The 26,810-nt window shown below is 43.3% G+C and overlaps 3 protein-coding genes across 5 annotated transcripts in view; 1 reads left to right on the top strand and 2 right to left on the bottom strand.

Moving 5' to 3' along the window:
* The window catches only part of LOC130165651 (uncharacterized), a 37,485-nt gene extending 21,141 nt beyond the window's left edge, over positions 1-16,344 (bottom strand). The window contains 15 exon segments of the mRNA XM_056371099.1: positions 285-398; positions 529-624; positions 1,238-1,333; positions 1,414-1,502; positions 2,595-2,639; positions 9,466-10,028; positions 10,146-10,192; positions 10,487-10,732; positions 10,734-10,975; positions 10,978-12,839; positions 14,841-15,069; positions 15,212-15,290; positions 15,664-15,777; positions 15,907-16,038; positions 16,119-16,344. Coding sequence (XP_056227074.1) covers positions 285-398; positions 529-624; positions 1,238-1,333; positions 1,414-1,502; positions 2,595-2,639; positions 9,466-10,028; positions 10,146-10,192; positions 10,487-10,732; positions 10,734-10,975; positions 10,978-12,839; positions 14,841-15,069; positions 15,212-15,290; positions 15,664-15,777; positions 15,907-16,038; positions 16,119-16,207 — 4,043 coding nt within the window. The 5' untranslated portion in view covers positions 16,208-16,344.
* Positions 16,345-17,375: 1,031 nt separating this feature from the next.
* LOC130165471 (cohesin subunit SA-3-like) lies at positions 17,376-18,245 on the bottom strand. The gene is made up of 4 exons (XM_056370788.1): positions 18,124-18,245; positions 17,906-18,043; positions 17,663-17,776; positions 17,376-17,540 (listed from the first exon to the last, which is right to left on the bottom strand). The coding sequence occupies exons 1-4, from the start codon at positions 18,210-18,212 to the stop codon at positions 17,531-17,533; spliced, it is 351 nt and encodes a 116-aa protein (XP_056226763.1). The 5' UTR covers positions 18,213-18,245; the 3' UTR covers positions 17,376-17,530.
* A 2,782-nt stretch (positions 18,246-21,027) lies between these two features.
* LOC130165440 (high affinity cGMP-specific 3',5'-cyclic phosphodiesterase 9A-like) lies at positions 21,028-25,994 on the top strand. Of its 3 annotated transcripts, none has more exons than XM_056370734.1 (14): positions 21,028-21,179; positions 21,716-21,865; positions 21,977-22,016; positions 22,097-22,199; positions 22,482-22,624; positions 22,933-22,992; positions 23,088-23,265; positions 23,512-23,634; positions 23,735-23,827; positions 24,270-24,337; positions 24,416-24,518; positions 24,955-25,059; positions 25,496-25,642; positions 25,859-25,994. In XM_056370734.1, the coding sequence occupies exons 1-14, from the start codon at positions 21,092-21,094 to the stop codon at positions 25,949-25,951; spliced, it is 1,494 nt and encodes a 497-aa protein (XP_056226709.1). In that variant the 5' UTR covers positions 21,028-21,091; the 3' UTR covers positions 25,952-25,994. The 3 variants fall into 3 exon arrangements, with proteins under 3 accessions (XP_056226709.1, XP_056226708.1, XP_056226710.1); XM_056370733.1 differs by having other exon boundaries at positions 22,097-22,235; XM_056370735.1 differs by lacking the exon at positions 21,028-21,179 and adding an exon at positions 21,361-21,559 and having other exon boundaries at positions 22,097-22,235.
* Positions 25,995-26,810: the final 816 nt, after the last annotated feature.

Genomic DNA, 26,810 nt, shown 5'->3' with positions numbered 1-26,810 from the left:
TGTGACGGCCAATCAGACGACTCCCTGTAGCGGTAAAGGTTTACTAGTCCTGCTGATCCCACTGAGAATCAACAGCTCAGTCTGCAGCTGTTTGTAGCTTTCAGCTCAGTGTTTGCTTTAGTCCCAACAGCTCTCACCAAGCCTCCACTGTTTTACCTCCACCTTCCAGTGAGGACGTTCACAACAGACACAAACACTTTGATTTCAGACCAGGTCCAACAACACGTCGTACAAACTAGTTCTTTTCTACAATAACCTGAGTCTCACTGTCAGTTACAGCTTACATCTGATCAGCTGATGGACGTCGCCCTTTAAACTCAATGATCCTGCCCATAGACCCGTCGCTCTTTAAAGACAGACAGCTGGGTTCAGGAGAGTCTGGTCTCTGCTGCTGGATCCTGAAACAAAAACAGAACTGATAAATGTGCATGTTGAATAAAAACTGATGAAAAATATCTTCAATTGCTTCTTGAACACAACAACTGAATTTAAATGAGAAATGTCTTTCTGTCAGATTTAAATTCTGACCTTCCATCAACAGATTGTCTGAAATTAACAGAAAACTCCATGGACTGGTCACTCTTCATGGACACACAGCTGGATCCAGGTTCTTCCAGTTTCCTCCTGAAAGACACAGGATTTAATCTGAAGTGCTTCCAGAACACAGTCCAACAGTCTATTGTGGATACGGTTAAGAAACCAGGATAAGTGTGTTTTTTCGCCACTGAACAGAAAAACCTGTTGAACATGCAGTTCAGTGGATCAATGTGAAAACAACATGAAAACAGAGTCATGAGAAATGGTTCATGCACATGTAGCTGACAGCTGATCCAGCTGAGCCGCTGTCAGAGGAGATGAAGGTTCACAGAGAAGGACGTCTCATTTCTCTAAAACCATGTCTCCTCGTCTCCTCTCTCCTCACACCTTTCCTTCATCATCTCTCATGTCTTCAGTCGGAGGGACGAAGACGCAGGGAAGAGATGCAAGAGGGAAACGAGGATTTAAGGGAATTGAGATGAACCACGTTTTATACTCAGTCGTCTGACAACAGGAACAGAGGGTTCAACAGTCAGACAGTCAGTCAGTTATGCAGTTAAAGACTGGTTATACTGCACAGCTTTCAGATATGAGAATATAAACATGAAGAAGAACGATGCTGCAAATAAACACATTAATAAACCTCTGGATACACAGCCATTTAAACATCAGCAATATTATCATGTGAGTTACAGCCTACCTCTTTGCAACAGGTCCAGGTCCAGGTCCCGGTCCAGGTCCAGGTCCAGGTCCAGGTCCCGGTCCAGGTCCAGGTCCAGCAGAGTGTGGTGTGTCTCTAACACACACAGAGCTTTGAGTGTGAATAATGATGGAGCAGTGATGTGAGTCATGGACAGTTAGAGATCCTCATCTCACCTCTGAGCTCTGGTCTTTCTCTCATGTTCCCCACACAGAGTGGTTTTAGAGGGAGGGGCTCCCTCCTCTCTGTCCTCACACTGATCCATGCTGCTGAGTTCACATCCACATCAGCTCACACACACTTTCTACCTTCATGTGGAGAGAAACACACATCATTCATCTGCACATCGACTCAAATGTACATCATTTCTCCTGCTGCTCCTCCGCTGATTGGCTCTTCTTCTCTGTTTCATATCAGTGTGAGGCAGAGGAAGCGGCCATCAGCTGCTGTACTTCTACCATCCGTCCACTAGATGGCGTCATGAAGCTCAGACAGCAGGAGAGCAGCAGCTCATCTCCTCCACAGGATGATTCAGGCGGGAAAAGCTGCCTCCAGTCATCAGTAAGTGGAGCTACACAGTAATAACGACTCTGTTCATCAACTAACTCTGCTTCTCCTGAAAACATCGACTCAACATGGCGGACATGTCTGGACTTTACAGTTACAGCTCTGACTCATTATAATTTTAATCTTTCAGCGTTTCTGGACAAATCTTTCCAAACTTCACTCTGACACTTTCTCTGATCCCTGTGAAGCTGCAAAGCTCCTGTTGCAGACAGAGTCAGTGTGTCAGTCGTAGCTGACGTATAACTGTGTTTTACAGGCTTTTAATATGATGATTTCTGTTTAGTGCTTATTTCTTCTATTTCAATTAGTCTGAAAATATAATATAAAAATATGCTTCATGTAAATGTCACCTTGATTTTTAATGAGGTAAAATGTAATTAAAAATATAAAATAAATAAATGTAAATGAAAAGCTGCACTGAAGGAGACACACAGGCAGCAACACTACAGCTTCAAGTACTCTATACACTTTACTCTGAAAGGACTCACAGGAAACAGTATTCTGTTGTGTCTGACTTTACGCTGGTGGAGACGACGTCTTCTACCCACATATAAAGGTACTTTGTTTTCTGACAGGTGAGGACAGGAAATAAACAGCAGCTGTTGATCATATTGTTTGATTCCAGTAAATCAATGATCCAACAACATGGATGTTAATCCTTCAACACAAGAGTTCTTTAACCTCTAACCCTGATGAAATAAGAACTGAACAAACACAAACATTATACAGCAGGAAACACGCAGTGAAGTCACTAAAGACAAAGTGAACGTATCAAACAAAGCAAACTTACACTTGGTTCAAACAGAGTTGGAGAAGAAGAGTCTCCATTTGACGCCTGCAGAGAAAAGAGTGAGACAGGTGAGCTGTTTCCTGGAATCAGCCACGGCTCCACCTGTGATGGAGGAGGGATCAGGAGCAGATCATGCAAATCACCGTCAATATTCTTCCGCTTATGTCCTTCCCTCTTTGCTTTTATCTGACAGTGTTTTCATTAGACTCTGCTCTATCATTTCCCTGCACCTCAGTGAGGAAACTAGAAAAACCTGATTCACAACCTTTCCTCCCACCTCTAAATAAAACAGACACAGTCTCATTCCTGAGGTCAGATCTGATAGTTTCTCTGACTAACACCAACATAAAGATCTGTTTAACAACCAATGAGATGACAGACACTAAAGGAAACTTGAAAACAGCAGAGTTCTCCATGAGGTTCTGCAGCCTCTGTTTCTCTGGAGCTTTATTGTGGAGGGACGTCAGAGATAAGGACATCACACTGAATCAGATCAACAGGTTCAGGTCTGACTGAGTTCAGACTCTGAGGAGGAATATTACAGATCATATCCTGTCATTTCACCATGGTTAAATATTGTCTGTACAGTTCATCAGTTTCTTTTCCTGCTCACACACATCAAAAACAAAAGAATATTAAACATGAATGTAATGACGGCCATCTTTACTCGTCTAAAGTTTCCTCTGAAGAAACTCCATCTATCAAAACATTCACAATGAACTTTCCACGCAGAAGTCTCAAAGTCCTGAAACAGTAAAGAGAAACCTTAAACTGTTTGACAACAACAGGAAGGTGACACATGTGGAGGAGGATCAGTCACATCCCGATCATCCAGACACATTTGACCAGTGGAGAACTGGTCTGACTGGTCGGGTGGAGAAGACTGGTTCATACACTCCCCTCCAAAACTATAGGAACAGTGAAGCCAATTCCTTTATTTTTGCTGTAGACTGAAAACATTTGGGTTTCACACCAAAAGATTAACAGGAGACAAGAGATCAACATTTCAGCTTTTATTTCCAGGTGTTTACATCTGGATCTGATACACAACTTAGAAGATAGCACCTTTTATTTTGAACACACCCATTTTTCATGTGAGCAAAAGTATTTGAACATGTGACTGAAAGGTGTGTATTGTTGCCCAGGTGTGTCCTATTACATTGATTATTCAAACAATAAATAGCAGTGAATGTCTACGCTCAGTTTCAGATTTGGATTTTATAGTTTTTATATATAGCATTTATAGTTAGAGGTGTAACTAACAGGAAAACCAGAGAGCTGTCTCTGGGTGAAGCTGAGAGAAGATGGAAAATCAATTAGAGCCATTGAACAAACATTGGCCATAGCCAGTACAACCATTTTGAATGTCCTGAAGAAGAAAGAAACCACTGGTGTACCAAGTAACAGACATCGAATGGGTAGACCGAGGTAAACAGCAGCAGTTGAGGACAGAAACATTGTGAGAGCTGTAAAGAAAGACCCTAAAACAACTGTTAGTGACATCAGCAACAACCTCCAGAGGGCAGGAGTGAAGGGATCAGAATCTACTGTTCACAGAAGACTTCATGAACAAAAGAACAGAGGTTAGACCAGAAGATGCAAACCACTCATTAGCAAGAAGAATAAGAAGGCCAGGCTGGAATTTGCCAAAAAAAGTACAGAGACGGGCCTCAAAAATTCTGGGACAAAGTTTTATGGACTGATGAGACAAAGATGAACCTTCACCAAAGTGATGGAAAGGCTAAAGTTTGGAGAAAGAAAGGATCCAAACATACAAGCTCATCTGTGAAACACGGTGGAGGTGATGTCATGGCTTGGGCTTGCATGGCTTCTTCTGGGACGGGCTCATTAATCTTCATTGATAATGTAACACATGATGGCAGCAGCAAAATGAACTCAGAAGTCTACAGAAACTTTTTGTCTGCCAATTTAAAGAAAGATGCAACCAAACTGATCGGGAGATCCTTCATCATGCAGCAAGACAATGACCCAAAATGCATTGCAAAAACAACAAAGGAGTTCATCAGGGGCAAGAAGTGGAAGGTTTTAGACTGGCCAAGTCAATCTCCAGACTTAAACCCTATAGAGCATTTTACCTGCTAAAGAAGAGACTGAAGGGAGTAACCCCCCAAAACAAACAACAACTGAAAGAGGCTGCCGTGAAAGTCTGGAAAAGCATCACAAAAGAAGAATGCAAAAGTTTAGTGATGTCAAAGGGTCACAGGCTTGATGCAGTTATTGCGAGCAAACGATTTGCAACTAAATATTAAGTCTTATAAACTTTAATCTATTTTAAGTCTATCTGTTCCAATACTTTTGCTCATCTGAAAATTTGGTGTTCCGTTACAAATAATGTTATCTGCTAAGTTGTGTATCAGATCCAGATGTAAATACCTGGAAATAAAAGCTGAAATGTTGATCTCTTGTCTCATATTCATCTTTTGGTGTCAAATCCAAATGTTTTCAGTCTACAGCAAAAATAAAGGAATTGGCTTCACTGCTCCAATGCTTAAAGCTTCCTTAAGTTTCACAGTAAAACAGAACATCATGAGACACTGCAGACAGGAGCTGATCACAGCTGATTCAGCTGCTGCTAAAGAGACAGTTTGACTAAATATATATTTTATAACATGGTTTAAACATCACTGACACTCTCCTCTGTACATTCATACACTTTTCCTGTGATACGGACCTGAGCACATAAAGACAGAAACTCACACAGGCAGCAACACTACAGCTTCAAGTACATTCTGCACTTTACTCTGAAAGGACTCACAGGAAACAGTATTCTGTTGTGTCTGACTTTACGCTGGTGGAGATGACGTCTTCTACCCACATATAAAGGTACTTTGTTTTCTCACAGGTGAGGACAGGAAATAAACAGCAGTTGTTGATCATATTGTTTGATTCCAGTAAATCAATGATCCAACAACAAGGATGTTAATCCTTCAACACAAGAGTTCTTTAACCTCTAACCCTGATGAAATAAGAACTGAACAAACACAAACATGATACAGCAGGAAACACGCAGTGAAGTCACTAAAGACAAAGTGAACGTATCAAACAAAGCAAACTTACACTTGGTTCAAACACAGTTGAAGAAGAAGAGTCTCCATTTGACGCCTGAAGAGAAAAGGGTGAGACAGGTGAGCTGTTTCCTGGAATCAGCCACGGCTCCACCTGTGATGGAGGAGGGATCAGGAGCAGATCATGCGGATCACCGTCAATATTCTTCGGCTTCTGTCCTTCCCTCTTTGATTTTATGTAACTTTGGTTTCTCTATCATTTCCCTGCACCTCAGTGAGGAAACTAGAAAAACCTGATTAACAACCTTTCCTCCCGCCTATAAATAAAACAGAAAACAATCTCATTCCTGAGGTCAGATCTGATAGTTTCTCTGACTAACACCAACATAAAGGTCTGTTTAACAACCAATGAGATGACAGATACTAAAGGAAACTTGAAAACAGCAGAGTTCTCCATGAGGTTCTGCAGCTTCTGGTGGTGGAAAGAAAAAACTGATGACATGATGTCACATGACAAGACTTAAATCTTGTTAATAGAGTCGTACTAATGACGGATGTTAACGACACTGATACCAACAGTGATGTCTTCACTCAGAGAAACTACCATGATCACTGCCCCCCAGTGGTTACTGTCAGTAACTACAACTCTCCACATACAGCACTGACAACAAGACTGATACTCACACTGACATTATTCCACATTTCTGCATTATTTTAGCTGTAATGTTCATCAGTCTGATAACGACCGTCTGTATGTGAACACAGATATTATTAAACTGCTATAAACACTCATGTCAACATGTTTGTAAACTGACTGATAGAGTATTTACTGCCCCCCTGTGGTCACACTGAGTCACTACAACACTACATTACACTGACAGGATTCACACTTATTAGGACATACACAATAAAGAGTGACAATCATAGACGCACTGTAAACTAACTGACCACCAGTGGAGACATTGTGAGATATGACAGTGAAAAATGTGGGTCTTTTATGCTGCTAATTCACGATTCATTGAGAAAGAGCATAAATACTAACTCTGTACTCCTGATATTCCTGTGTACAGTGTTCCTGCTTCTACTTGGAAAGTGCATTATTTCTGGAAGCTTCGGGCAGCGGGGGGAAGGTCAAAGGAGCATGATATCGATCCTGACCAGCTATTTCAACAGACTGTCTCCTGACTGATGTTACTAGAGCTCCAGAGAGAAGCCTGAGAGAGGAGGTGTAAAACTACACTGAGATGGTTTTTGGTTCTTATGGATCAACATCTTCACACCACAAAGTCTCAAAGTCCTGAAACAGTAAAGAGAAACCTTAAACTGTCTGACAACAACAGGAGGGTGACACATGTGGAGGAGGATCAGTCACATCCTGATCATCCAGACACATTTGACCAGTGGAGAACTGGTCTGACTGGTCGGGTGGAGAGGACTGGTTCATACATCAGTGAGTTACAGGAATCAGCAAGGATCAGGTTTCAATCTGAGTTTATCTGACACAGTTACTTTACAAATTAAGACTTTTGCACATAAAATACATAAAGAGATTAAAAAATAATTTGCTTCATTAGACGAAACGACCCAACAGTAAAAATATCAAACATGTCACAGTTCAAACTGAAAACTGAAATGTGAGGAGTTTCTGTTTCCCTTGTTATTACTTTCATTTTCTTTTAATAATTTTCATTTATTTCTAATTATTCTGAAGTTTTCTACTGTGGGTTTGTTTCACTTTGAGCTCTGGGCGTCTGTGACGACATTTCTCACTATTTTCTGAGTCAGGCAGTTAAAGTGGAGACTGAGGCTGTTTACAGCAGCACTGAGTCACACATCTTTAGCTTTAACACTGTGACAGGTGACTAGTTTGTTGCTCAGCTGAGCTCTAATGGAACTAATATCTCCATTACCTGTGAAGGACTCTTCATTCATGAGAAGCAGCTGTAACAACAGCTGAGAGTCAAGTGTCTTGTTCACAGCATCTCTACAGTTATTTTTAAAATGATGGTGACAGACTTGGAGTGTGTTCATTCTTCCCACCTCTCCTCCAGCAACAAGCGTCTCCACCTTTAAACCAATTAGGGCGAAGTTTAGCTGCTTTAAACTGAGACTTTACGGTTTTACTGAGGAAATATATTGAACAGAAACATGTCTCACTAACGTGTAGCTCAGGATTAGAGGTAGTGCTGCTACTTTAAGTGCAGCACAGTCACTTAACTGCGCTTATTAAGGTGAACGTTAAATGTCTAAACAGTTTATGTAGCCGTTAGCTTCTCCTGCTAGCTCGCTACTAGCTAAACTAGCTAAGTTAGCTGGTTAAGTTCCAACGGCCGCGGAGGCTTTAATGTAACTTACCTGCTCCTGGCGGGTTCATTGACTAGTTATTAATCCAGTGACCGGTTATAGCTTCACTCACCGGATGGACTGAATCGTTCCCAGAACAAAAGTCACAAGTGTCGATGCTGCCTCCGCCGTTACTTCACATCCCAGCCCGGCGATCATCCACTCGGCTGGTAGTTTAACTACTTGGTGTTTAATCCTCAAGCCATTTCAATGTCTACAAGCCTCAGCTGGATAATCAATAATCATTCACTGTGATTAGAGGCGACGGAATGATCATTTGCCATAGTAAATCATAGAACCTGCGGTGAAGGAAGCAGCTAAATGGCGACACCTGCCGGCAAGAGCGAGGAACAACACCTGTTCCTGCAGCACCAGAAGGGGAGAACAAGGATGGATGGATGTGAATATTTGTCATTTCAATTAATCATTGTTAAATAAAATAATTGTTAGAACTAAAGCTGCAGCAATTAGTCAATTTATCAGTTAGAAGATGGACAGAAAATGAATCAGCAACGATTTTTGTAATCAAATAGTTTTTAATTTAATTTAATTTATTAATTTAGTTATTTTTAATGAGAAACTTTGGATTTTAGACTCTTGGTCAAACAAATCCGTTTGGGTGTTGGACTTCACACTTCACCTGAGGATCAAAACCATGACTGTAAAACACCTGAAAAGTCCTCTAACACTGTGAGACATTAGGTCAGAGACACTGGAGACATCATTTCTAAAAGCTTGTCATTCTTTCCTCTGAGTGTTGGACTCTCTGACATGCTAATTATCAAACACAAGAGAGAGAGAGATTCTGAGTTTTCAACTTTTAGTGTTGGACTTCAAACTTCATTGAGTCACTGAGGATTAAAACCCATGACCTCTAACCTTTAGACAAGTCTTCAACAGCTTGAGAGACTGGGACAGAAACAAAAACCAGTTCTTCTCTTGGAGACTTCCAGTCTCTCCTCTGGACATTGGCTTTTAACATTAAATCTCTGTCTCAGGATTGAACCAACAACCTCAAAACTTCCAGGGAGTCATAGACCACCTCGAGCCTCTTGGACAAAGACAGTAGTTGGTTGTCTATCATAGTTTTGAGGAAAAGGTTTTTTGTCTTCAGAAAAGTCAACAAAACACAATTTTTTTTGTGTGAACTGTTTTTATTAAGTTTCAATGTTTTTGCAGAACATAAAACAAGAACACCTTCAGGTCAATAGTTCATAATTGACATAAATTGATACAGACAGAGATGTAAGGACAATCTAGAAGTAAAGTCGAATGAATTGTACACACAAGGGGGCACAATAACATAATACATGGTTAACCAGCTGAATAAATAATAAAAGCTTCGTAGGATTCCCAAATCCTTTATTCATCTAAAACGTTACTGATTTATTAATACATGAATCTAAAAACTAGTGTGTGAGTGAAAGAGACAGACATGTAGAGACTGAACTATCTGTTCATCAGTGAGAACGTTTCTCTCTCTGCTACATTCAACACAGAGACACTGAGGAACCAGGCCTGGACCAGGACCAGAAGCCAAACCCAGGATACAGAGGTTCAGTGAAGGTGGTGTTGAAGGTGTGGAGGTGGATCAGTTTGTTAGAGGAGACTCTGTAGAAGGACAGAGAGCCATCAGGACAGTCCAAATACACTGCTACTCTGTCAGAGACAGAGGAGGAGGAGGAGGAGGAGGAGGAGGAGGAGGAGGAGGAGGAGAAAGAGTAGACAGATGTTTTTCTGTTATTGTGAAAGACAGAGTAACCAGCATCAGAGCAGAACAGATTCCAGGACTGATCGTTCTCTCCAAACACACACTCGTCTCTGTTTCCTTTCCTTGTGATGCCTCTGTAACTCACTGATACATCAACCACTCCTCTCCACTCGACCTCCCAGTAACAGCGACCAGTCAGACCAGTTGAACACAGCAGCTGAAGACACCAGTCAAATCTGTCTGAATGATCAGGATATGACTGATCCTCCTCCACATGTGTCACCTTCCTGTTGTTGTCAGACAGTTTGATCCTTCTGTTCACTGTGTTTGTGTCGATTGTGAGTTCACAGGAATCTGATGGAGAGAACAAGACACAGCTGCAGTTATTGATCATCTGATCAGTTATTGACAGTTTGAAGATGGTTGAATGTGCTGCTTTGTTTTCATCGATCACATTAAAAACACACTTACACTTCCTCAGACCTGGTGTCAACCATCGGACTCCACCAGGCTCCGCCCTGAAAGGAGGAGGGGGGTCAGACCAGCACGTTCTCTGTCAGCATGCACACATGGACATTACATGGCTCTCATACACAGACTGTTTGATTACTGTGTTCAGATGGAGGCTTGTGTGTATGGATGTACATTGACCACAGAGAAACAGGAAGTGGAGTCTTCATCTTTAATGATACAGAGCAGGGAGGAGACATGGAGAAGATACTTCATCACCTTGTCTAATACTAAAGTCTGCACCTGCATAAAGTCCCTCCTCTATCAGACAGTGTGTGTGTCTGCAGCAGGCCTCTACATACCTGAGAGTGTCCAGTCTCCAGTCTGGATCCTCCAGTCCAGCAGACAGAAGCTTCAGTCCTGAGTCTCCTGGATGATTGTAGCTCAGGTCCAGCTCTCTCAGGTGGGAGGGGTTGGAGCTCAGAGCTGAGGCCAGAGAAGCACAGCCTTCCTCTGTGACCAGACATCCTGACAGACTGAACACACAAAACAACACACAGGAACCCTCTGTCAACACCTGGTGCTCTGTTAAACAGTCATCAGATAAACAGGTTGATGGATCCTGACCTGAGAGTCTCCAGTGAACAGAGTGGACTCTCCAGTCCAGCAGACAACAGCTTCACTCCCGAGTCCTGCAGCTCGTTGTGACTCAAGTCCAGGTGTCTCAGTCTAGAGGACTGGGAGCTGAGGACTGAGGACAGAGCTTCACAGCTTCTCTCTGAGAGGTTACAGTCACTCAGTCTGAAGAGATGATCATGAGGAATTAAAGAAGAAAGGAAGTTATTTTCTCTCCTGTTGAAAAGACAGAAGTGTCTTTATATAATGATGAATACATCAACTCTCTCTACACTTACACAGCTTTGTTAGAGACTTTGATCAATGGCAGCAGCTTCAGAAGAGCCTCCTCTGAAGCAGAGTATTTCTTCAGATCAAACACGTCCAGATCTTCTTCTGAGGACAGTAAGATGAAGACCAGAGCTGACCATTGAGCAGGAGACAGTTTATCTGTGGAGAGACGTCCTGATCTCAGGGACTGTTGGATCTGCTTCACTAGAGAACGATCATTCAGTTCATTCAGACAGTGGAACAGGTTGATGCTTTTCTCTGCAGAGGGAGTCTCTTCAATCTTCTTCTTGATGTACTGGACTGTTTCCTGATTGGTCTGTGAGCCACTTCCTGTCTGTGTCATCAGATCTCGCAGGAGAGTCTGATTGGTCTGCAGTGAAAGACCCAGGAAGAAGCGGAGGAACAAGTCCAGGTGTCCGTCTGGACTCTGTAAGGCCTCGTCCACAGCTCTCTGGTAGAAGCTTGTCTCTGCAGAATCGTCTCGTCTTGGTTCAGACTTCTTGGAGGTTGTTTGTTCTTCTGACATCAGATTGAGTCCAGAGTTGATGAAGGTCAGATGGACATGAAGAGCAGCCAGAAACTCCTGAACACTCAGATGGACGAAGCAGAACACCTTGTCCTGGTACAGGCCTCTCTCCTCTTTAAAGATCTGTGTGAACACTCCTGAGTACACTGAGGCTGCTCTGATATCGATGCCACACTCTGTCAGGTCTGATTCATAGAAGATCAGGTTTCCTTTCTGCAGCTGCTCAAAAGCCAGTTTTCCCAGAGACTCAATCATCTTCCTGCTCTCTGGACTCCAGTGTGGATCTGTCTCAGATCCTCCATCATACTTGACCTTCTTCAGTTTTAGCTGAACCACCAGGAAGTGGATGTACATCTCAGTCAGGGTCTTGGGCAGCCCTCCTCTCCTTCTGGTTTTCAACACCTCCTCCAGAACTGTAGCAGTGATCCAGCAGAAGACTGGGATGTGGCACATGATGTGGAGGCTTCGTGATGTCTTGATGTGGGAGATGATCCTGCTGGCCTGCTCCTCATCTCTGAACCTCCTCCTGAAGTACTCCTCCTTCTGTGGGTCAGTGAACCCTCTGACCTCTGTCACCACGTCAACACACTCAGGAGGGATCTGATTGGCTGCTGCAGGTCGTGTGGTTATCCAGAGGCGAGCAGAGGGAAGCAGTTTCCCCCTGATGAGGTTTGTCAGCAGCACGTCCACTGAGGTGGACTCTGTAACATCAGTCAGGATCTCAGTGTTGTGGAAGTCCAGAGGAAGTCTACACTCATCCAGACCGTCAAAGATGAACACGACCTGGAACCGATCAAACCTGCAGATTCCTGCTTCTTTGGTTTCAGTAAAGAAGTGATGAACAAGTTCCACCAAGCTGAACTTTCTCTCTTTCAGCACATTCAGCTCTCTGAAGGTGAATGGAAATGTGAACTGTATGTCCTGGTTGGCTTTGTCTTCAGCCCAGTCCAGAGTGAACTTCTGTGTTAAGACTGTTTTCCCAATGCCAGCCACTCCCTTTGTCATCACTGTTCTGATTGGTCCGTCTCTTCCGGGTGAGGCTTTAAAGATGTCTTCTTGTCTGATGGTTGTTTCTGGTCTGACTGGTTTCCTGGATGCTGTTTCAATCTGTCTGACCTCATGTTCATCATTGACCTCTCCAGTCCCTCCCTCTGTGATGTAGAGCTCTGTGTAGATCTGGTTCAGAAGGGTTGGGTTTCCTGCTTTAGCGATCCCCTCAAACACACACTGGAACTTCTTCTTCAGGTTAGATTTGAGTCTTGGTCGGCACATAGCAGGAGATTCTGGACGGACACAAAAGCACATTTTCTTAAAGTTCCTGCAGGTAACTTTTTCAGCTGCAAGAGGTGAGGAGAAGTGAGACTAATAAAGCACTGTGAGTTAATCCTTACCACCTCCTGCCCCTGCCATCCTGTTTCCTGAAACTACAGCAGGAACAAGAGATGCCTGATTACGACAAACTTCATGAGGCAGCTGATACCGCAATTTTTTTAAGTAAACCAATTTATTAAAAAATAACGTGTTAGCTGCAGTAACAGTAGCTACTGGCGCCATGTGAAGAGGAGGAATGTGTCTGGATACAGGCTGTGAACGACAGTGGGTTGGCTCATACTGCTACCTGGGGACCGGTCATTGTTGTGTAGCGTCAGAGGAAATGCGGCGGCAGGAAGGGGAGGATGTGATTAATTAGATGACATGATCCACCTGTGCTTTCCTTTCACACTGCTGGTACTGCTCACCTGTTGTCCGCTGCGATGTGGCGTGCTGCTCACCTTCTTTGTTTGATGATGTCCATGATTTACTCGGAGTAAGTTTTGTTTTGTTTTTTTTGTTGTTTAATGATGCACTGTTTCCATCATAATTATCATGTCCCTGATGTTAATGCCAAGCTCTTACTGTCGGGTTGTTAGGAAACAGACGATCCTCTAGAAGACTCATACCTTGATGTTCCCCTAATATTTTAGCCCCCTTGGTTGTGGAATGAGTAACGTAAGTTTGAATAGTATAGATATGATTATAAATCCCTTGGTTGTTTAATTTTGAGTGGTGTTTCTGAGCAATGGTGCTCTGTTAATTATTTGTTCGAATCTTTAATTACCACCTTTTGTCTAATGAATGTATTAATTCTTATTGTTTTCTTATTAATTTTTTAGTTAATTGCACTTCTTTTATAGTATTCGGTCATTTGTGCTATGAGTGTTAAGTTTCTTTTGTCTTGTGACCAACACTGTAAAGGTATTAATGAAATTTCTGCTTGTGTATTCTAACTAATGTTCTTTTTTTTGTTTGTATTTCTTATCTATAGTTTTCATGGTGCTCGACACAAATAAAATATGCGCACCAGTATGAAACTTTCCACCTCAGTTATTGGTGCCAAGGGCCAGCTACACAGGCTAATAGAGACATGGACAAGAAAAGGCTGCTGCTCACTCTTAAGCGATATGACAACCTTGCAGGAACTGCATGTAGTGAAAGTGACAGTTTTAGCAAAGTTAGTGGAGATTACGGCACTAACATTAACGGAGCTAGCTGACAGAGCTAAATGAACTAGGCCAGAGGGGATTCATGGTACGCAGCCTGACATGAATAATCTTTTCACATCAAACAAGTTAAATTTATTTTTTAAATACCATCCAAACCAGAGCACTAAAAATGCACTTGTAAAGAAAGCCTATCGATACAAAAAATGGCACCGAACGTGCACGGCTTAGATACAGTACAGAGATCGAACACACATTTTGTGTTTTGCTCAGTTTGTTTTAACTTTTTTCATGCAAGGACAACATCTTATAAGTGGAATGAATGACTGGTGACATATTGATTGAAGAATTGAAGAGCAGGAGAAAATTGGCCATGGTTCTGAAACAACTGCAGTGTTGCCAAATTGATATCTGTTGGTTAGCCTACATATTATAAATAGCCTGATATTGTGATGCATGTGTGGGAGAAAAACGGAGCTGGTCCAGACAAAAATTGCCTGGACTGAATCGAAGCTAATTTAACTTTGCATCATTAAGGCAAATGGGATGTAGCACCGAACACATGTAACTGAAATTAGTCAACGTATGTTTAAGTAGCACCCTGATGATGAAGTCTGTCTGTGCTGTGTATAATTTTAGAGTGACATAAAAATGACAGAGGTCAGTGAGGGTCTATGTAACCTCTGGGCCACATCAGGGGAATCGAGGAAGGCCTGAGGACAGTGAGGGGAAGCTGGGGGGGGGGGGGGGGGGGGGGTGTCAGTGTGAGATCAGGATCTTAAATCTTTAGAGAAATCCTCTTACTGCTCTGCAGACAGTCAGCCAGCTCCTCCTGCTTCATTCTCCTCAGGAAGTTCACTGTGATCTTCACAAATGCCTCTCTGCTGCTCCTCCTCTGCTCTTCATCCTCACCGTCCAACACCTCCTCCTCCTCCCTCTGACTCCCTGAGCATTCTGGGTAATCTGGACTCAGAAGCTTCTGCATCTTCTTCAGCTCGTTCTTGACAAAAGTGACCATGTTCTCCTCCAGCAGCTGGAACAGAAAACTATATGAATGACAGCATCAAACATCAGATCCATGTTGGACAGACTGACAGTCCACTGGTCTGAAAGTGCAGCACGGAGATTATTGTGAACACAACAGATGGAACAGTAGTTGTTGTACATGTACAGACCATAAATATGGAGTCCAGCTGTGTTTGATGCTGCTGGGCAGACTGAGACCTGGGAACCTCTGAGCTCTCCTGGTCCACTCTGTGGAGGAATCATGAAGAATGAGCTCACATTATGTCTGTCCACACAGAGACGGACACAAGCTAAAGGTCCATGAAGTCACTTTTGGATGTGACAGCCAATCAGACGACTCCCTGTAGCGGTAAAGGTTTACTAGTCCTGCTGATCCCACTGAGAATCAACAGCTCAGTCTGCAGCTGTTTGTAGCTTTCAGCTCAGTGTTTGCTTTAGTCCCAACAGCTCTCACCAAGCCTCCACTGTTTTACCTCCACCTTCCAGCGAGGACGTTCACAACAGACACAAACACTTTGATTTCAGACCAGGTCCAACAACACGTCGTACAAACTAGTTCTTTTCTACAATAACCTGAGTCCCACTGTCAGTTACAGCTTACATCTGATCAGCTGATGGACGTCGCCCTTTAAAGTCAATGAGCCTGCCCTTTGACAGGTCGCTCTTTAAAGACAGACAGCTGGGTTCAGGAGAGTCTGGTCTCTGCTGCTGGATCCTGAAACAAAGACAGAACTGATAAATGTGCATGTTGAATAAAAACTGATGAAAAATATCTTCATCTTTAAATAAACACAACAACTGACTTTTAGTGAGAAACGTCTTTCTGACTGTTTTAAATTCTGACCTTCCATCAACAGATTGTCTGAATTCACTCTTCATGGACACACAGCTGGATCCAGGTCCAGGTCCAGGTCCAGGTCCAGGTCCAGGTCCAGATCCAGGTCCAGGTCCAGGTCCAGCAGAGTGTGGTGTGTCTCTAACACACACAGAGCTTTGAGTGTGAATAATGATGGAGCAGTGATGTGAGTCATGGACAGTTAGAGATCCTCATCTCACCTCTGAGCTCTGGTCTGGCTCTCATGTTCCCCACACAGAGTGGTTTTAGAGGGAGGGGCTCCCTCCTCTCTGTCCTCACACTGATCCATGCTGCTGAGTTCACATCCACATCAGCTCACACACACTTTCTACCTTCATGTGGAGAGAAACACACATCATTCATCTGCACATCAACTCAAATGTACATCATTTCTCCAGCTGCTCCTCCACTGATTGGCTCTTCTTCTCTGTTTCATATCAGTGTGAGACGTTACGCTTCACCTGAAGCTGTTTCTGCACCATCAGTCACATGAAAGAAGCACTTTGTTTAAGTTTGTGTTAATCATTATTTTTTAATAGGAATATGAATCATAAAAATGAGAAAACATTTGAACAGTAGCAGCTGCTGCGACACATGTCACCAGACGTGCTGCCTACCACAGCATCAGAGGAGGGGTGATATATAATATATAAATCATCTAGGTGATATAATACATATATATATATATATATATTATATATATATATTATATATATATATATATATTATATATATATATTATATATATATATATATATATAGACACCTTCATGTTCCGGGTCTTATGTTTCACACATTAGTTAATATTTTATTTCCTGAAAGTGGGGCCTGTAAATTCGGGTGTTCGTGTTTCATCGTTCAATAAATGGATCTGAAAATGATCTCAACGTTGTCGTTACCGTTATCTTTGTGGTGAGGACTCCGCCATCCACTTGATCTTTAACACGATATATTTACAGAAATCGTTCTTGGTGTGAACGGCCCTTAAAAGTGAAACTAAAGTTGAAGCAGGAAATACAGAGAGGAAGAAGACAGAACTAAAGAGCTACATCTGTTCAACAGCTGTTCAGTGGAGTGAATATTGATAATCAGTGATCATAAGTTACAGTAAATAAAGCCTTCAATCAACAAAGTGTAGAGCTGTCTGGCTTCAAACAATCTAATGCATCGACTAATACAAACTCAGATTATACAGCAGGTAACTGACCATGAGAACAATGAAGAGAAACTCGCTGTTAAACCATCAAACTAAGCAGACTTACCTTGATTCAGTCTAGTCTCTTTAACTAGAGTAACACATGAAGTCTCCTGCACGGACACGACTCCTGCTGCTTTTGCTGCCGTTTCAAGCTTCCACTTCACTGTGTGGAAGTCTACTGCCCCCCAGTGGTCACTGTGTCAACTGGCATCAGGGCACCAGAGACGGACACAAGCTAAAGGTCCATGAAGTCACTTTTGGATGTGACAGCCAATCAGACGACTCCCTGTAGCGGTAAAGGTTTACTAGTCCTGCTGATCCCACTGAGAATCAACAGCTCAGTCTGCAGCTGTTTGTAGCTTTCAGCTCAGTGTTTGCTTTAGTCCCAACAGCTCTCACCAAGCCTCCACTGTTTTACCTCCACCTTCCAGCGAGGACGTTCACAACAGACACAAACACTTTGATTTCAGACCAGGTCCAACAACACGTCGTACAAACTAGTTCTTTTCTACAATAACCTGAGTCCCACTGTCAGTTACAGCTTACATCTGATCAGCTGATGGACGTCGCCCTTTAAAGTCAATGAGCCTGCCCTTTGACAGGTCGCTCTTTAAAGACAGACAGCTGGGTTCAGGAGAGTCTGGTCTCTGCTGCTGGATCCTGAAACAAAGACAGAACTGATAAATGTGCATGTTGAATAAAAACTGATAAAAAATATCTTCATCTTTAAATAAACACAACAACTGACTTTTAGTGAGAAACGTCTTTCTGACTGTTTTAAATTCTGACCTTCCATCAACAGATTGTCTGAATTCACTCTTCATGGACACACAGCTGGATCCAGGTCCAGGTCCAGGTCCAGGTCCAGGTCCAGGTCCAGGTCCAGGTCCAGGTCCCGGTCCAGGTCCAGCAGAGTGTGGTGTGTCTCTAACACACACAGAGCTTTGAGTGTGAATAATGATGGAGCAGTGATGTGAGTCATGGACAGTTAGAGATCCTCATCTCACCTCTGAGCTCTGGTCTGGCTCTCATGTTCCCCACACAGAGTGGTTTTAGAGGGAGGGGCTCCCTCCTCTCTGTCCTCACACTGATCCATGCTGCTGAGTTCACATCCACATCAGCTCACACACACTTTCTACCTTCATGTGGAGAGAAACACACATCATTCATCTGCACATCAACTCAAATGTACATCATTTCTCCAGCTGCTCCTCCACTGATTGGCTCTTCTTCTCTGTTTCATATCAGTGTGAGACGTTACGCTTCACCTGAAGCTGTTTCTGCACCATCAGTCACATGAAAGAAGCACTTTGTTTAAGTTTGTGTTAATCATTATTTTTTAATAGGAATATGAATCATAAAAATGAGAAAACATTTGAACAGTAGCAGCTGCTGCGACACATGTCACCAGACGTGCTGCCTACCACAGCATCAGAGGAGGGGTGATATATAATATATAAATCATCTAGGTGATATAATACATATATATATATATATATATTATATATATATATTATATATATACAGTATATATTATATATATATATTATATATATATATATATATATAGACACCTTCATGTTCCGGGTCTTATGTTTCACACATTAGTTAATATTTTATTTCCTGAAAGTGGGGCCTGTAAATTCGGGTGTTCGTGTTTCATCGTTCAATAAATGGATCTGAAAATGATCTCAACGTTGTCGTTACCGTTATCTTTGTGGTGAGGACTCCGCCATCCACTTGATCTTTAACACGATATATTTACAGAAATCGTTCTTGGTGTGAACGGCCCTTAAAAGTGAAACTAAAGTTGAAGCAGGAAATACAGAGAGGAAGAAGACAGAACTAAAGAGCTACATCTGTTCAACAGCTGTTCAGTGGAGTGAATATTGATAATCAGTGATCATAAGTTACAGTAAATAAAGCCTTCAATCAACAAAGTGTAGAGCTGTCTGGCTTCAAACAATCTAATGCATCGACTAATACAAACTCAGATTATACAGCAGGTAACTGACCATGAGAACAATGAAGAGAAACTCGCTGTTAAACCATCAAACTAAGCAGACTTACCTTGATTCAGTCTAGTCTCTTTAACTAGAGTAACACATGAAGTCTCCTGCACGGACACGACTCCTGCTGCTTTTGCTGCCGTTTCAAGCTTCCACTTCACTGTGTGGAAGTCTACTGCCCCCCAGTGGTCACTGTGTCAACTGGCATCAGGGCACCAGGGATGAGACAGCCAGAGAGTGACAGGAAGAGAGGGGAGAGAGAGGGGAGAGAGAGGGGACGACACGCGGCAAGTGGTGCCAGGTGAGCCACCAGGGTCATGTTGTTCTTTGTAAAGTCCCTCAGTGGTCACACCGTGTGACACTTCAACACTGTGACACTGATATGTGTTCGACAGGATTCACACTTATTATTAGGATCAATGTGTACTAATCAGTATTGATGACGTCATGAGTCACATGAGGACTGGTAATATAATATTCCACAAACAAAAATTTGCCAAATCAACCAAACCCTTTTCTCTTTGAACTAAATTCTCTTGTCAAATCAATCGGTTTAATAAACAAACAAGTTATTTTATATATTTTTTATTTTATTTTAAATTTGTATTTTAGACTGTTGTTCTTGTCTCATTTCAGTTACGATTCTAAGTGCTGTTGTATTACCTGACTTAATGTACATGTCCAGTTTCTGTTCATGGTTTAACATGAACACACTGTAAAACATGACAACCACAGGATGCACTGTAAAATAAAACATGAAGATATCCAGGTGACAACCATTTTTTACAGAGGATACACTGTAAAAAATGTGTGAGTCAGGATTCACTGCAAAATATCCAAGGTGATGGTCAGGATATACACTCTTAAAAAATGATTCCAAAAGGTGAATACTAAAACCTCCACTGTAAAAATGACGAGCAGAAGAAGTGCTATAAAAATTAATAATAATAATAATGATCAGATCAGGAGAAATGCACTGGTAAAAATTATTGATGTAATGTAAATAAGACAAGGTCAAAACCTAGTTTATACCTGGAACACTTTTGTTATTCATTGTTATTTCTATATTTATTAAGACGTCTGACTAAATGACGGCACACATCAGTTAAAGACAAACACTGTGTTGTGATTTCAGATACATGTTCTTGTAAAATGATCAGGGGGCATTTGAGAAGTTTTGAGGCTTCAGTTCCTGGAGTTTGTGAATTTAGAAGTTCAGTGTCCAAAGTAAAGTCCGACACCCAAAGAAGACACTGAGACAGACACAGAAAGACTTGGAGCCTTTTCGTCTTTCCTCCAGACTCTCAGTAACAAGCGTCTCCAACTTTAAACCAACAGCCTGTCCTCACCTTGAAGTTGCTGGAGTTGACCCAGGAGCCGGCCACCGCCTCCACCATCCTGTCCAGCGTGGCCTGGTCCTGCTCCAGCTCGGGGGACTTCTCCCCGTCCAGGATGAGCTCTGTGACCTCCTGGCCCACCTGGAGCCTCTTCCCCACGTCGTTGTGCATCACCTGCTCCAGTAAATACTCCACGCTCACCTCCTCCTCCATGACTTCCAGCTGGCCTCTCTCCTCACGCTTCAGCCCGACAGTTTTCCTGTGATGGAAAAGACTTAATCTGGGATTTGATGAAACACGTTACAACAAATGAGCTCAACAGAACTTGAAACCATTCAAGTTTAGTTAATACTGTCCTTTAATGGCACAAATTTCAGGCAGATTTTCAATTGATGAAATTATGTAGACCCAAATAAAACTGAGTAAATCCAGGGCTTCTGGGGGCTCTGGGGGTTTGGGGACCCTGATCAGTTGCCCACTTTCCCTGGTTGGTAATTCAGCCTTGAATGGATGAGTGGGCGGGGCCTCTGTCAGCTGCAGGTGCCCCCTTTCCACATTCAAGGTGCACGTCAGTGTCAAGAGCTCTCATTTTCACTGGTGGAGCAGGTCATGCTTCACCCGGCTCTGGGATGACAACAAAAATCATTCATTTCATGGTGAACGGGAAACTGGAGCAGGCGGAGTTCAGAGCCGACTGCTCTGCTGCAGATGTCAGAGGTAAGAGACGGCTGATGATTTTATATTTATCATCATAATGTCAATGTTTAAAACTGTGTGACAGCTGCTATTTCATTCAAACGTTCATTTTAATCAAGGGTGAATGTGTCAGAGAAGGAGTGATATGTGCAGCGCAGCATGTGTGAAACATGATTTCTGATGGTCGTGAACGTTCCTGAGGCTTCTCTGCGAGGACCTGACCTCCATGTGGCTTTGACAGGTCCTCAGCTTTAAGCTCTTTGTCCTCTTGAGACAGTGATGAATAAACATCATGTGACAACTGGACCTCGCCTCCTTGTCTGGGGCCCTTGACCTGTACATTTTCCAACTGCTAATTACAACAGAGTGAGTGTGAAAACGAGTTTGATGGAGGGAGCGATGTAAGTGATGAAGCCTTTGACTGTCAATATTCATCATGGGGTTTTCAACATGTACAATAAGTTCAAACAACCACAGCTGGTACTAGTCGCCCCGGCGCCGAGCTGCAGCCAGCTGCCCAGACTAACCTGAACTAACCTGAACTATGTGTGAGACAGATGTGTTCCGGGCGGCAGCGGAGGCGGGGCCTCACCACATCCTGAAGATGTACAACAGTAGCGGCAGCGTGGTGAACATCTCCCCCCGGCTGGAGGCCAACAGCGAGCGATCTTACTACCGGCTGGAGGTGGTGGCCTCAGACCTGCAGAGTGAGCGGCCTCCTCTGTCGTAGGAACAAGCATCTGTCTATTAAAACCCTCAGATTCATCTTTTCAAAATGTTTGATGACACAGTTTAACTGTAAACTTGTGTTTCTGCAGGTGTGGCGATGCCACCGGAGCTGGACGACATGGAGTACAGGTGAGTGCGTCCTGAGAGGTGACTTCCTGAAGCGTCCGGGTGCGAAGGACTCACTGCTGGTTTCCTGTCTCCACCTTCAGGCTGCATCATCTGGAGAGCAAAGTCATGGAGGACATGGGGAAGTCTCCGGATATCATGTGCGAGCTCAAGAGCCACGTGGAGTCGTTCAAGAGGAAGCTGGAGGTTGGTCAGCCACATGAACACAGAGGATCACAGCAGGTTTCTATCACAGTTTCTTCTCCAAACACGTAGAAACAACTGGGTTCAATCTGCCACAGCTGCAGGACGAACATTTGTTTCTGACTCTGCTGTGAGTGAATTTCAAACCCACACAAGCAGAACAATAGAAACTGGTCCTAAGCTCAGTGACACTTCCTGTGGCTGCTTCACAACAAAAGCCTCCAAGGAAACAATAATGACAGAAAACATGATGATAGTGAATAAATAAGACTTCTCCCCCGTCAGAGTGTGGAGCACCTGAGCTGGATGGGTCTGTTCAAGGACGACGGCGACCAGCAGCTCTCCAAGTTCTCCCCGAAACCCAAAACGCCTCAGCTGAGCGTGCAGGAGGAACGCCAACAAGTCCGCAGGAAGTTCCTCAACATGAGGTGACCTCGCCGTCCGGTTTCCTTCCAGCCAGGAAACTCATCTTTGTATATTTGAGTGAAAACATGATGCTCTTCTTCTGTGAAACTGGAATCCTGCTCATTTGGAGGCTTATGAATTAATGCATGAAGTAACTGAGTCATTAATGATCTTTGAAGCGTTAACTGATCACATGAAGTCAGGAATTCATGATACATCATCATAAGTGTCACCTCAGAAACTTTCTGCTCGTCAGATCTTCATCAAGTCAAGTTCATGTTTTACCTGATAAAAAATTTTAGCACTTTCAACTTTGTCTTTTCCATCACAGCTCGCTGCAGGTGACAGAGGAAGTGAGAGAGCATCTGAAAACTCCCATTTTTGACAACTGGTGAGAACAAACACAAATGAACACACACACACACACACACACACACACACACACACACAACACACACACACACCTGTGTGTGGTGTCGTTTCCAGGCAGTGGGAGGAGGCGGAGATGCTGGTGCTGCTCCAGGTGATGTACATGGACCTGGACTTCCTGACGGCGTTCCACATCGAGCTGGAGGTGCTGCAGAACTTCCTGTTCGAGGTTTACTGCCACTACAACAACATCCCCTTCCACAACTTCCAGCACTGCTTCTGCGTCACCCAGATGGTACGAGCTGGTAAAAATAAGGTCGTGTATAAATGAAAAAATGCAGCTCAAACATTTAGGATTGATTTAAATTTCTGCCGACACACAGGTGATGTCTTTATATCTGTGAAAAGCCAATTCAGGTTGATAATATCAGTTCATCTACCTCTCATCAAATATAATATTCATTTAATATCATTAGCTTTGTATTTGATTGTTGCACCACGACTTTGATGATGAGGAAGCAGCTGTTCTGCCTGTCTGCAGATGTACGGGCTGATTTGGCTCACGGACCTCAGGAATAAATTGGGAAGAATCGACCTGTTCGTCATGTTGACCTCGGCTCTGTGCCACGACCTCGACCACCCCGGCTACAACAACGTCTACCAGGTCCCCTCACCGCCGCTCTGCTTGGTTTCATCAGCTGTTGCTCTGATAATATCACGGCGTGTGTTTAAAACGGACGTGTACGTTTCTTTTTCCCGTGCAGATCAACGCTCAGACTGACTTGGCTCTTCGCTACAACGACATTTCACCCCTGGAAAACCACCACTGCGCTGTCGCCTTTGGCATCCTGTCCAAGGTACAGAACACACGCCGCATCACAGGACTGGGAAGAGAGATAATAATAAGCTGATCTGAAAAAGTGGCAGCACAAATCTACTGATTTTACCACAATCTGAATGATTATGAATTTACAACTCCATTTCCCTTCAGATTAGAAACACAGAATCCGACTTTCCTTTTAGATTTGACACTGAAACTCATTCAATCTCCATATTTTCTTCTTCTCCTGTGTTTTATTACGAAGCGTTGATCCATCAGAAGATATATTTGTGGTTTTAAGAACCAAAAACCATCTCGTTTTTAAGGCTCAGTGTCTGAATACAGGCTGTTTGCATTTGTCTGGACACTTTCACAGTATTAATATCGAACCTAGACCTGATCTATAATCAAACTACACATGCACATCTACCTTTAGACTGGATGGAGCTTTGAGATGCTGTAACACTGTTTTCCTGCAGCCGGAGTGCAACATCCTTAACAACCTGACCTGCGAGCAGTACAAACACATCCGAGGAGGAATGATCAGGTAAGACTAGAGCTGCAGCATCGCTCACTGTGTCCCTGGTGAGACTGTGTTGTTCTACATCTAAATACATGTTTTCAGATGTATTCTGGCCACCGACATGGCGAGGCACAACGAGATCCTCAACAAGTTCAAACTCATTCAGCCGGTTTTCGACTTCACCAACAAGGAGCACAAGGAAGTGGTAAAGACTCATTTCTGGGCTTTTAGTCGAGTTTTAGTTTTAGTCTTCAGGTCAATTTCATTTCTAGAAAAGTGTTTAACTCTGCTTTTTTTATTCATTATTTATTTATATATATTTTCAGGATGTTTCAATGTAGAATTGATAAAGTTATTCTGAAAATAAAAGATGCTGAAGATTAAAACAAATGGAAATCAGGAGTCAAAAATGAAAGGAATGAAATACAACAATAAGATAAATGTGGAAAATAAAAAAGTAATTCTGCAGTAAATGAAGGAGTCGCCCTTTTAAATGCTTCTAAACAACAAAAAGCTGAGAGGTTTTCAATTTCATTCAAGTTAAACCTTTTGAAGTTCCAGCTCTTACTTTGAAAGGGACCATATATCAACAGGACAAAAAGTTCTTACCTGTGACTCTGATTCTTCGTCCTCGTTTCCAGCTGATGAAGATCATGGTGAAGGTGAGCGACATCTCCAACGAGGCGAGGCCGATGGCGGTGGCCGAGCCGTGGCTGGACTGTCTGCTGCAGGAGTTCTTCAACCAGGTTCTTACTCTCACTTCACAGATCAATAGACAGGAAGTGACAGGAAACAGCTGCGATCAGCACGAGGGAGCGAGTGATTATTAAGGAGCTTATCAAAGAAACAGAGAGGAACACATTCAGGTGTAACTGAAACAAAGAGCTGGATTTCAAAATAAAACATCCTGTAGAAAAATATCTGGATGAAGCTGATAAAGAAACAGAAACTTCAAAAGCAGAAATCATTCAAACAAGAATCATAACTCATGGAAATTAAATTAAATCCAAGAGCTCACAACTGAACATTTTCCAAAAATAAAAGAAAAAGGGAACAAACATCCAAATACACCAACAGCTCTGCTCCTGTGGTTTATTTCCAGAGGGGTAATAACTGAGTGAAATACATGAAAGATTAAAATAATACATCATGGATGCGTCTGCCTCCGTTCTTGTGCCTCAGAGCGACACAGAGAAGCTCAAGGGGCTTCCGGTGACTCCGTTCATGGACCGAGACAAAGTGTCCAAACCGTCGTCTCAGACCAGCTTCATCCGATTCGTCCTGCTGCCGCTGTTCAGCGAGCTCACCAAGCTCTTCCCCTGTCTGGAGGTGAAATGTCACTGCGCTCACACACTGAACCGATGCTCCCAGAATCAGTATGTACACCACAGACGCACGTCACTGTTACTGAGCTCTCCCTTTGCAATGTGTCTTTTATTACAATCCAGCAGGTAGGTGCAGGTGAGTCAGAGAGAAACAACAGAACAATAAAAGAATTCAAATCAGTCACAGACTCTTTTAACATATTGTCGCCTTGTTGTGCAGCAACACATCCTGGAGCCGGTGCGAAGGGCCCTGAAGTATTACTCTGACATGGAGAGGGCCAGCAAGGGTGAGGAGGGGGCCACTAAACCATGAGGAGGAGGAGCAGGAGGAGGAGGAGCAGGAGGAGGAGGAGGAGGAGGAGGAGGAGGAAGAGCAAGAGCAGGAGGAGCAGGAGGAGGAGGAGCAGGAGGAGGAGGAGGAGGAGGAGGAGGAAGAGCAGGAGGAGGAGCAGGAGGAGCAGGAGGAGGAGGAGCAGGAGGAGGAGGAGGAGGAGGAGGAGGAGGAGGAGGAGAGCAGGAGGAGGAGGAGAGCAGGAGGAGGAGGAGGAGGAGAGGAGGAGGAGGAGGAGAGCAGGAGGAGGAGAGGAGGAGGAGCAGTAGGACGAGCAGGAGCAGGAGGAGAAGGAGGAGGAGGAGGAGGAAGAGCAGGAGGAGGAGGAGGAGCAGCAGGAGGAGGAGGAGCAGGAGGAGGAAGAGCAGGAGGAGCAGGAGGAGGAGGAGCAGGAGGAGGAGCAGGAGAAGGAGGAGGAGGAGGAGGAAGAGCAGGAGGAGGAGGAGGAGCAGCAGGAAGAGGAGGAAGAGCAGGAAGAGGAGGAAGAGGAAGAGCAGGAGGAGGAGCAGCAGCAGGAGGAGGAGTCCCATGTTCAGCATCTTCTGCAGCAGCGTGTTAGAGCTCCGCCCACACCTGATCGGTCCTTCGTAGGGAGCTTTGCTTAGTTTCTACATGTATGTGACACATTAGGATAAAGATGAAGATCGTGAGTTTAAATTAATTATCTATCTATGATGAACACACAGTGTTGATTATTAGAATATTTGTGTATTATGAATAAAAATTATTTCACTACTTTAAGTTTTAAGTTTGGAAATGCTTGATATGTGAGCAGGAAAGAGAAGGGGCACCATGTGATCTGATTCTACCGTTTCCATGTTTCTCATGTTGGTTTATTTTA

This window comes from Seriola aureovittata, chromosome 24 (assembly GCF_021018895.1).
Source record: "Seriola aureovittata isolate HTS-2021-v1 ecotype China chromosome 24, ASM2101889v1, whole genome shotgun sequence".
NCBI lineage: Eukaryota > Metazoa > Chordata > Actinopteri > Carangiformes > Carangidae > Seriola > Seriola aureovittata.
The sequence above is the reverse complement of the archived record's forward strand: the minus strand, read 5'-3'. Positions and strand labels throughout refer to the sequence as shown.

Coding starts and splice junctions, on each gene's coding strand:
- LOC130165471 (XM_056370788.1), bottom strand. CDS start 18,212: ATGGATCAGTGTGAGGACAGAGAGGAGGGAGCCCCTCCCTCTAAAACC. Junction 18,044..18,123: donor AGCCAGACCAGAGCTCAGAG/GTGAGATGAGGA, acceptor TGTGTGTGTTAG/AGACACACCACACTCTGCTG. Junction 17,777..17,905: donor AGACAATCTGTTGATGGAAG/GTCAGAATTTAA, acceptor TCTTTGTTTCAG/GATCCAGCAGCAGAGACCAG.
- LOC130165440 (XM_056370733.1), top strand. CDS start 21,092: ATGACAACAAAAATCATTCATTTCATGGTGAACGGGAAACTGGAGCAG. Junction 23,635..23,734: donor GCTACAACAACGTCTACCAG/GTCCCCTCACCG, acceptor TTTCCCGTGCAG/ATCAACGCTCAGACTGACTT. Junction 24,338..24,415: donor ATCCGAGGAGGAATGATCAG/GTAAGACTAGAG, acceptor ACATGTTTTCAG/ATGTATTCTGGCCACCGACA.